General features: G+C 36.1%; 1 protein-coding gene across 7 annotated transcripts in view; it reads left to right on the plus strand.

Annotated features, from left to right (window-relative positions):
* The window catches only part of MIA2 (MIA SH3 domain ER export factor 2), a 63,585-nt gene that overhangs the window by 36,153 nt on the left and 15,845 nt on the right, over window positions 1-11,587 (plus strand). For 6 of the 7 annotated variants that reach the window (XM_026651533.1, XM_026651534.1, XM_026651537.1 and 3 more), the window contains 7 exons: window positions 337-408; window positions 741-845; window positions 5,176-5,298; window positions 5,865-5,976; window positions 6,457-6,503; window positions 6,952-7,042; window positions 8,475-8,613. In XM_026651533.1, the coding sequence (XP_026507318.1) occupies window positions 337-408; window positions 741-845; window positions 5,176-5,298; window positions 5,865-5,976; window positions 6,457-6,503; window positions 6,952-7,042; window positions 8,475-8,613 (689 nt within the window). The remainder of the gene's footprint in view (window positions 1-336; window positions 409-740; window positions 846-5,175; window positions 5,299-5,864; window positions 5,977-6,456; window positions 6,504-6,951; window positions 7,043-8,474; window positions 8,614-11,587) is intronic. The other variant, XM_026651532.2, reaches the window with a different exon arrangement.

The following is an 11,587-nucleotide window of genomic DNA, read 5'->3' on the forward strand; positions in this document are numbered from 1 at the left end:
TTCTCCAATATCTCAGACAGTGGATGTAATATACGTATTATAAGCATTGTAAAAAGAAACAGTATGTTACAAGAAAGGTAAAAAGAAGGTATTAGTATGTAATCATATGTCACTATCGTACAGTCAAAAAATCTTCCTTAAGGAAAATCTTTGAAAAGAAAACTGGTATTGTCAGGCCTGCAAAGACAATCCTTACAATTTAAAAAGAGAGATTTTTACAGGAATACATTTTAGTAGCATTTACTGAACATTTATCTCATAAAATTAGTTTGGCTAAAAAGTTTCAACCAAACTTCTGGAAGAACTTGTATGAAAATAAATATTATGACTTTGCAGATGGCGGAAATACAGAGAAGAATGGAGTCTTTAGAAAATGAAGCAAAATCTATCCAGTCACAAGTGGCAGAAGTAAGTCCAATATCTGAGGTTTTTGTTCAAATTAGGAAAATCAATTACTAAAATAAATTGTTTCATCACAAATAAATACTCACAGGAATGACTTGACATGAGTATCAATACTAGTCTTCTAGGGCTCAGTCCTACTTTTTGGTATGTGGTAGCTGATTCATTTTACAAAAAAGTGTGGCAGTTACCATTAATTGAAAAGCACAATTACACTTTATTTTGTTAGTACACAATTATAAAACATACACTGCCAAGAAATTTATTGTAAACGGCAACAAGCTTTTGGATCTTCAAATATACTGTTGAAGCAGTTTGCTTTCTTCTTTTTCATTTAGGCCAAGACCACATTAAAAGTATTTCACATTAATAAAGAGAGACTTGAGACCTCTGTCCAAGATGCAGTACAGGAAAATTGTCATCTTCAGGAAAGCGAGAAACAGGTAAGTTCTTCCTAGTTATGTAGTATTGTAGGTATGCATGGCACTTTCCACCTAACTAAAGATATGATCCCTGCTCTGAGGAGTCCATCATCAAATTGAACATAATGAAATGATCCAGGAGATAGTGTTTGTGCGTGTGTTCTCTCTCTCCTCCCCTCCCCCCCCCCCGGAATACTATGTTCTTATATATATATTTTTTTAGAATGTCTTATGTTATGTTGGAATAACTTATTTTAAATAATTTCCTTGAATCGATCTCTTTCTCTCTCAAAAGGCTATATGGAATGTGTATGAGAGAGAGAAGAAAACTTAATAAGTAAGGTGTGAAATACTTGTTCCACCCATAAAGGGCAGCATGAAAAAAAGCAACACACTGATATTGAAAGAAGAATACAAAGGAGATGGGAAAAGGTTTTGCTGAGAAAAAAGAGGTTTTGGAAGAAATGAGAATAAAGATTTAGGCAAGTACATAGTTGAGGTACTCCACAGAAGTGGCCACCAGAAGCTTGAACTTGATACAGATGGCAGAGACAAAGACAGGGTTTAAATAGGAGAATAACTTAGCAGAGTGGCAGGTGGGGAAAATACTGTTACTGTAGTAGCATTTGGGACAGAATGGAGGAGAGCAGTGTAAGAAGTGGGGAGGCCAGATAGGAGGGCGCTGGAGTAGTTAGGCAAGAGATAAACCAGGCAGTGAACAAGGAGTTTTAGTTGCTGTAAACCAGAAGAGGAATGGTTCATCAGCTTTATGGTGGAAAAAAAGAGAATAGAGTTCAGAATGACACAGAAGTTGCAGGCCTGGGTAGGATGTTGGAATGATCAACTAGAGCTGGTCAGAAATGTTCCAACAAAACATTTTTCTATATGAAAATGCCAATCAAAACTGAAATGCTCTGCTGAAATATGTAGACTTTGACAGAAACCAGTTTGCCAGAAACTTATCTGGTTTCCTGCTCAGCTGCCCAGCTCCTTGGCAGCTTGCCTGGTGGGGAGCTTGAGAGCCAGGGCTTCCTGGCTTCTTGGCAGCCAGCCTGGTTAGCTGCTGGGGAACCTGGGCTTCCAGGACTTCCTGGCTTCACCACAACATGCCAGGTGGGCTTCTGCAGAGCTGGGATCCTCGGATTGCCGGGACCATTTAAAAAAATTCCATTTTGGTTCTTCTGAAATGGAATCTTTTGAAAATTGTTCCACAGAAAACTTTTCATATCGGATTTTCTGTTTTAATTCAGAACAGTATTTTTGGAAATGTGAAATTTTCCAGGGGAGGGAAATTCTGGTTCTCATAAAGCTCTGTTATCAACAGTGAGAGTGGAACTGTGGTGGTGACAGAAGATGAGATTCATTTTTTGATATGTTAAGTTGTTGGTAAAACAGACAAACATGTCGTATGCAAGAGTGAACAGAGTAGTAGTTGATTGGAAGTATTCATTGTAGAGAGGATAGTGGATCAGGTAACTTGGTTATAAGGAGAAGAGGAAACCATTGGAAGAAAATTATTCTCATATACTTTATTTGCTTTAAGTCCATTCCTTTGGTCTTTATTCCTAATTGTACCCTTTACAGTACTTGAAATAATGTACTAAGGTCAGAGAAGCAGTGCCTAATTAAAAAAGTGAACAGACCAGTGTCTCTTATCTTTGTGACATGAATACCTTGTTGCTGTTTCAATTTTTTGAACCCAAGAGGACTTTGAATGAGGATGTTCTTCTGCTGCTTCTCCTCTGTAAAAAGGGACCTTTAAGCAAGACAATACTAAATGCTGAAAATCATGTAACTTTATATTTAATCATTTTACACACATCAAAATCTGTTTTCAGCAGTTTTCATAAGGTCATAATTGACTCCTTTACAGTAATCATTTTGGAATTCCTTCTAGGTAAAATAAACTTGAATGACACATTCAAGACCAGGACATCTAGTGTACTTAGAGATTTGTGTTGAAATTTTTAATGAATAGTGCATGCTGCAACTTCTTTCACTCTTGTATCATATTTGGTATACTCCCTGTTGGGGGGAAAAAAGACCTTACTAATAGACCAATCAGAAAAGGAAATGAAAATTGTCTGCCTTGCTTGTTTTTTTTTTTTCCCCCCCTAATGAAAACATTGTAAGCAAATAATTTGGTTTTCTTTAGTAGAACATACAAAGAGAACTAAAAGGGATGTGTGTGTGTGTGTGTGTGTGTGTCTCTTACCTTTTGTTAAAGATGGAATTTCATTTTCACTCAAAAGGTAACAAAAGTGTGTTTTTTGTTCATGGAAATCAGTGTACTTTCTTCCTTGGTCCTTTTACACAGATGGGTCATAATCCTCTGGCACATCATTGCCATAACTATAACAGATCTGCTACCCTCTGAATAGATTAATGATCTGTCAAAGACAGGATTAAACATCTTAGTTTGAACAAGACAACTGTTTATAAACATTTATTACACTATTTTTTTCTAATTAGAACGCTAGGAAAGCGTACTGCTTTACCTCACTGCAGAATCCTTGTCCTTTCCGTCTACTTAATCCTTATGGTGTACAAGAATCTGCTTTGGTTCACTGTTTCTTTGACTCATGTAGAATGTATTTTTAAAGTTTAGTTGCTTATCATTGAAGGGGATTTAGTAGTAACAGCTGTGTTGGAATAATGAAAACTTTCTCTTCATTTTTCACTTCTCTAGTTTATGACTAGCGTATGACTTATTACTTGAAAGGGCACATACTGTGTCAGGTGACTTATCATTCACTTTATTTTATGACATAAATAGGCATGGCAGAATTAATTTTTTTTTAAATAATTTTGATGGACAATATCAATGGTTATTTTTAAGCATTTTTTTTTTTCTATTTTCCCATGGGTGTGATAATTTAAATGGGGGGAATCAGACAATATCTAATGAAAGCAGATGTTTAGATTAAAAAAGTTTAAAAGCTTTAACTGTTAAAATAAAAATTGTCAACATCACGTGTCAAGATATACAAAGTAAATAACCTTAAATCAAACTCTGTTCTCAAGCAACAGTTTTCTTTCTTTGGTTTTCTGTAAATTTCTGTTATCTATGGGAATATCTTCTTTGCTTTGTGTGTATGATGAAATGGACATTTACTGATTCTGATAAAAATCGAATCCTTCCAAGTTTACACACCACCTCTGTTTTATTATGTCTTTGAATTGCTTATCTTTGGCAAGCTGAAATTTAGACTTGCTTTTATTCTTGCGTGAGGGTTCCCCGTTTAACTGCCAGCTACATAGAATCAAATGTTCTTTGTCTGATTAAAATGGATTAGTCACTCCACTCTGTAAACCTGGTATGTTTAAAGATTCCAGCTGAGGATGAACAATAGGCAAATGAATCTTTTGAAAAATTCTGAGAAATAGTTTGAGGTTTTTATATTAAATATGCTGTTCTTAAAGAACAAATTTGCTTCAGTTCTTATAATATATGCAGGTGTGGTTTAATTAGCTGATATTGCAATCATAGTTTGTTAAAATAAATGTAAAGTCTAATTGTTCCTTGTTTTTTGTAGGACACTTCTGAAAATGAAATATTCCTGTAAAATTGTTAATGTAGTCCCAAAACCTTCACAACCTGGCTGCCCTTCTAATTAACAAAAGGCTAGTTACAGTATTTTTAGTATTCAGTGTCTGCTTACATAGAGTACTCATGACTTTGATTAGCAGCAACATGTCCCTTAAAATATATTTTCACCATATGGTATTAAGTGGAAAAAATAATTGTTAGGAAAAAATCTGTAGGTTATGTGGTGAATTAAATAGCTACCCCGTTTATTTTATTCAATAGAGAACTTCCAAGATATAAATAAAAACATTAATGGTACACTTCCCTCTCACAGTTTCGTTAGGGTGAAAAGGGAACAAGTGCTGTAGCTTAAGGAGAGAGTGTGGGAAATTAATGTCTTTTCTCTTCAACCTATTCCCAGGAATCTGGGTGATTAGCCAAAAATTCAATATTTTATTTTAATTGGCTTCTTTACATTCTGTATGTTTTATCTAAAATATTGATTGAAGTATTCAGCTAAACTTGTTTTTAGATATCCTAGTAACTAATTAGACAGCTGCACTAGCTGTCTAGTGTAATTAGTTAGAGAACAGTACAATAATATAAAATGTTTCACTGTTAAGCTCTTCAACATTACACAGTCTTTTGTTTAGTTCTCATGGACATGTGGTGGTGGGGTTTCAAGACACTCACTCCAGATATGCTGCCTATGAGTACAATGTACATATGGCTAATTATTGTTGAAATGTGAAAAACACTGGGTGATTACTCTTGATTTGCAACTTGTGATAGATTCTTATTGATCTGGTACACTTTTTTTAGCTTTTACAAGAAGCTGAAGGATGGGGTGAACGATTTAGTGAACTAAATGAACAAACAAAAATGTTTGAATCCTCTAAAGCAGATATGGAGGAAGCTCTGAAAAACAAGGAAAGTCAAGTCAAGGTAAACGGCTGTATTTAACACTGACTTTGTGTTTATAGGAGATGCTAAATATTAAGATGAGAAGATATTAAGCTGTCTCAATTTGCTTCTTGCATTAACTTATTTTTAGTTTTTCTTATTCTCCTCCTCTTTCTCCCCGCGTGCCCCCCCCCCCAGGGGGAGCAAACAAAGCTGCTTAGGTTGAGGTTTGAATTCATTGAGTCCACTGTCCAAAGGCTACAGACTCCTAGAATCTAAAATTTGAAATAAATAGGAATACTTGCAGTCTAAAAGATTCTTCACTTTGCAGACACTTTATATGTATAAAAAATACAGAACTCTTCAGATATCCCAGTGAGCATCATTAAGAGCCTTTAGTGGTGCCCCCCAGTTGTCCTGCTTCTTGCCTGTGTTTTAATGGGTAAGTAGTAGAACATGTAGAATCCTAGATAGCTAGCAGGCTAATTTGATACATTAATGATAAAGTACAGCAAAAGGTTGAAAATATGACTTAGTGTGGTAGTCAAAGTTTCACTGCCTATATTTCATTTTGGATTTTAATTTTATTTATTTTTGGTAATATCTAGTCATTGACAGAATGTTTATTGAAGATGAAAGACTGGAGCATAGCAATAGGAGAAGACAACACTGAAGATAACCACTGGGATGTTGATATAACAGAAAATGGTGAGCTTTTAGGTACAATCAGGACAACTTCTTATCTAAGCCCTCCTCCCTCTTCTCCCCCCCTCCCCCCAAAATATAGGTTAATTGGGAAAAGAAAATAACTAGACCTCACATAAAGCTTGTAATTAAATTAATTTGTTAAAGGTAGAAGCTGGATTTCTTAACCCTGCATGCTAATATGGTTTGCAAATGTGCTCCTCCAGAATACTAAACGCATCCTGCATTGCCATTTTTTCCTCAGTCAGCTCAGTTGATGCTTAGTCAGCTGGGGAAGAAGTTAGCCTGTGTTAATGTGTCAGAAGAGAGTCAACTTTAATTTTTCCTTTCCACACTGAGTATGTCACATTGTACTTAGTGTGGTGGAAGCCAAAGCTAATTTTTATGAAAAATATATTCAGTAATTAGGAGTAGTAAGTGTACATTCCAATCAAAACATATCACAGTGCTGTTTGTGATTTCACCGTTCTTCTTTCTGTTTATGCTCTTAATTAGATGATCAGCAAAAACGAACTATAAAGAAGTTGATCTATGCTGCTAAGGTATGTAGTAACACTTTATGATGTACTGATTTTAAAAGTTTGGAGGGAAGAGGTCAGAGAAAAAATGAGGAATAAAGAAAACTGCTATTTAAAGTACATGCCATGTTATGTCTAGTAATGGACATAAATAATTGTATCAATGTAAACAAAGTTTAGGGTATTTTTTTTTTCTCTAAATATTTTTTTACCATACTTTAAAAATCTTAATTGACACTTTTTTTTTTTTTCTTTGCCAGGATCTAGAATGAATGCAACTTGCCCTGTCCTTCTGAAATAGGGTATTAGCTGATTGCATTTCCAAGCATTAGTCAATTAATGTTACAGCCATAACATAACATTCTTACTTTAGTATTGTATTATCTGAGAAATGCAGTCAAGTAGAACTGAGTCTTTTTCCTGCAGAAATGTTCTCACACTTAATTCCCCTTTCTATTTTATTTTAATATAGTTAAATGCTTGTTTAAAAACCCTGGAAGCAGAAAGAAATCAAGTATATTTAAAACTGGCAGATGAAGATAAAGCTAAAGAAGAACTTAAAGGTTAATTACATTATTTTGTTTTAAAAGTAACTGATATTTTAAAATAAGAGAAGCTATTCATATCCCTAAATAACTCTGGCTTATTCATTCAATTTTTGTGGAAAAAATATTAAGTTTACACTAATAGCTTTATTCAGTTAGATAAAAACCCATTAACCAGTTCTAAAAATTTGGTCTTAAAAGGTTAAGTGGCTAAAACTACAGCAATAATATAGACTGCTAAGATGCCATTTTTAATTTGTTACCCCACTTCAACTGGAAATGCAACAGTTGTCACTCAAAATAAATATACTGCAAATCTTTTTTCAATATTGCTATTGAAAATATGTCTAATGGCTTTCATTATAAAATATTTAGATATAAACAATGGGATGTTTAATTGTGAAATACATTTCTAATCAAGTAGTGGTTAGTTCATTATATTTAGTTGGAAAACAACATTACTTTCTTCTAAAAAATACTCTTGCCTGGAAAGCACATAGTCATCTCTTTTCCTTTGGACAAATTCTACAAAGACTTAATTCTAAGGAAATATATTTTTAAAATAGTGCAGTTTTATACAACTTGCATCTAATTAGCCAATGCCTTTAACCTAAATAACACTATCAGCAGAAAATTGGACTCAGTTTTAAATGCCTTATGCCTGGTGGCCTTTTGGATGATTCTATCCTCTAATGCAGCAATTTTTCCCCTATAACTTTTAAGGATCTCCTATGCTGGCCCATCAGATAGATGTCCTTCTAGACTGACTGTAGCCTTTTTCCCCATTCGGGCCTTTGAAATTCAGAGGCTTAAATATATTGAAAGGAAGCACGGTTTGCAACTGAATACATAAGAAGATTGATATTTAAATTATCTCCTTGCTCCATGTTGTTAACTATCATGATGCTTCAGGGTTAACCCCAACTGGGATGAAAGGGGCATTTCTACACTTCTGTGAACTATTGTTCATGCTGCTTGTCGTCTTGAGCACACTTAAACTAATAATAATAATAATAGAAAACCTGAAAGTTTAGACTATGGATTTCAAAATGGCATCCTCCAGAGAAAAGTACTGGTTTTCTGAGCCATTCCAACCACAGATGGGGAAACAGAGCTTAAGTAACTAAGCCAAAGTCATACCAAGTATGTGTTAAATCTGGAAGAAGTATTCAGAACTCCTGACTCCCTGTCCTGTACTAAGACCAGTAAGCAATACTACTTCTCAATTGTGCAGTCTGTGGAAATCTATCACAATGCAAAAACCAAACAGTATTCTATGGACTGTAGGTAGGAAGATGTCTCCCTGTGTTACTTCCCAAATGTCAAACAGGCCTTCATTAATAAAACTTTAAGGTCCTTGACTTGCAATGTTTATACTTTCTAAGATATTATGATTTTGTTTTAACTTCATAAACTCTGCGTATTATTCAGCTGTCTCTATCTTTGACAGAACGCATTGAAAACCTCCAAAGTGAGCAAGTCTCCTTGCATTCTGAAAACGCACATTTTGAAAGTGAACTTCAAAAGCTTCAGCAAAAGCTTAAAGTAATGACGGAGCTATATCAAGAAAATGAAATGAAACTACACAGGTACTGATACCATTATGTTTTTACATTAAGCATTTAATGATTGATTAAGGGAAGCTTGGGAAATCATTTGACTTTTCAGTTTAAACATATCAACAAATTTGACAATTTGTTGAAAGATAATTGTCATGTCAACTGTAGTTTATCAACCAGATTCCTTATAATTTGGCTGAAAGTACAGTATACGTATGAAAACCTGAGCGTTTGTGGTAAACTGATATGTAGCTGAATAAACAAATAGATTTTTTTTTTTTTTTTACATGTTTGTTTTTAGATACGGATGTGATTATTATTTTTTGAAGTGATGGGTGAAATATATCGGGAAAGTCCATGATACTAATCTTGAAATGCTTGGATAAGAAGGGACTGTATACCTCTTGTGTATTTATCACTGTAACTGTTTTATGGGAACAGTTTGAGGGGTATTATTTTTAAATGTGCTTGCGTGCAAAAGTGTGTTGTACCAAATTATAGCCTATTTCAGCCGGTTAAAGAGCTGACCTTTACAGTAGAACCTCAGAGTTACAAACTGACCAGTCAACCACACACCTCATTTGGAACTGGAAGTACACAATCGGGCAGCAGCAGAGATGGAGGGGAGGCAATTTCAGTATAGTACTGTTAAACTACTAGAAAATAAAGGAAAAACAGCATTTTTCTTCTGCATGGTAAAGTTTCAAAGCTGTATTAAATCAATGTTCAGTTGTAAACTTTTGAAAGAACAGCCATACGTTTTGTTCAGTTTTATGAACATTTCAGAGTTATGAATAACCTCCATTCCTGAGGTGGTTGTAACTCTGAGGTTTTCCTGTATTTACTTACAACAGCTGAAGCAACTTTGGGCAGGCAAAAACCAGCATACTGAGAAGTACAATACATTTTAAAAGTTGTAATTATGGATAAACTGGCCTTTGGTTTAGAGAAGAGGGAATGGTAAAATTTTCAAAGGCACTTAAGTGCCTTTTGAAACTTCAATAGACCTATTAACCCTATCAATTGGCTACGACAGTCATTCAATAGTGAAATAGTTTGCAACTGTCGCCATCCTATACTGACATTTTTCAGAAAAAAATTATTAAATATGCATCAGTCATTTTTGTATAACAAAGGATGTTGTCACAGTATCAGTGGTTGCCAATTTGAACATATGCAATATTACAGCAAAGCAAATAAGTTTAAGTACCGTGGCATTAAGATGTTATTATCCACTGACAGTCTATTCATCCCATGCTATATCAAAGGTTAAATTCTCTCTCACATAATTGGAGTAAATGGGTTTTGTTCTAGATACTTAAAAATAAAAATATTTTAAATAACTAAAATAAAGAATTAGGAAAGAGACAAAAGCAACCCTCCAATCCATAGCTTCTTAAGAAGAACCAAATAGCAAATAAAACTGTTGGTTGTATTCACAACAGCAGTATACGCTGATGTGGACACAGTGGTGAAATGAGGACAGACACATGCATGGAATTAAGAGGCAGGCCGCAACTTTTATTAAACTTTAGCACAGAGGAGGGGAGCTACCTGCCCATCACCCAACCTTGCCTATACTAAGCATTTAATTGGTTCCAGTGCAGGGGTTACAGGGCTCCTTACAATATAACTCCTAACTCGGGATAGGCTCTCCTCAGACTACCGCCCAGAATTTAGCTCTCTCTGAGTGCTAGCACCCGCCTGCTGCCCCCTCATCGGGACAGAGCATGCAGAAGGGTGGGGACCTTGGCCTTATTCCATGAGTTCAAGGCCTATCACCAAATTCCAGGTTGTTTACTTCCTGGGAACAGTTCATTTTATCCTTTTAACTTACTGCAAGTTGCAAATAATTAATAACGCAAACCAATTACTTCAGTTAGATTCTAAACACTTTCCTACTTAATCTGCTGTGGTTTTCAAGGTGCTGTGAGGAAGATGGAAAAACTCCCTGGTCCCTTGCAAGTTGTTCCAAGGGGGAAAAAATTACTTCTGATATCCAGACAGGTGGTTGGCTAGACCCACAGCATCTGTCATGCCGCTTCTCATTCCTAGTTCAGGGTGGGTAGGGTGGGACTGCTGGAATGGAGCTGAAAGAGGTTCCACATGGTCCCTATTCCAGGTTAAATCCTGGGAGCTGGGGAATGCTGGCTAATTAACACTCCTCCCCCAGCTGGCCAGTTGATGCCAGAGACTCCCAAGTGGGGAGGAGCTACCTGGTGTTCCTAAGCGAGTGTCTCCTCTCTTGCTGCTGAGACTATCCCCCTTCTGGCCCCATCAAGTCCCCCCCCCCCCTTGTTGAGGCAGGTGGGTGGCATTTGTTGCTTTTTTTACCCCACTGGGCAATTGACTGTGCATTAAGGGTGAAGTTCACCACTTCTAGCAGGGACTGGGGAAACCCCAGTGCACTACAGAGGGCGTGGCTGAAAACAGATACAGAGAGGAATGGAAAACTCAGGGTGCACACACTAGGAAAAGTGTCTCTTTGTTTAACCATGTGGCAACTAATGCATGATAAAATCCGAGTGTGGATGAGAACATTTGCAGTTGTCACACATGGTAGCTAGTTAACATAAATGCCCGCAGGGAGCGTGGGGTCGTCTTAGTGATGACAAGTCCGTTGGAGGAGAGGAGAGGAGAGAAGGCTGGGCTCTGCATTGGTTTGAATAGCCCACTATATAAGTGGATTTGGGGAGAGGCTAGGGCATGACTAGTAGGTCCACATTTATGCAGCCTAGTGGCCAAGAACCCATGTGTAGGGGAGAATGATTAATTGTTCCTATTCTAGCCTATGGGCTGGACTAATAGTTATGGATGTTCTGCAGAGCTGCCTTGTGTGCATCGGAGTTATTTGAGTGCAGTGATAGTCCTGGTATTATCATACTGTTCCAGATTTTAATAATTAATGACTAATGAGCTATGTAAACAAATATAAAAACAGTATAGTTACACACCACAATCTCTTTCTGCTACTGTGGGTGAATAATCTCTTTCTGCTACTGTG

The sequence above is a fragment of the Terrapene carolina genome, unplaced genomic scaffold (genome assembly GCF_002925995.2).
Source record: "Terrapene carolina triunguis isolate 2854851 unplaced genomic scaffold, T_m_triunguis-2.0 Scaffold96, whole genome shotgun sequence".
NCBI classification, from domain to species: domain Eukaryota; kingdom Metazoa; phylum Chordata; order Testudines; family Emydidae; genus Terrapene; species Terrapene triunguis.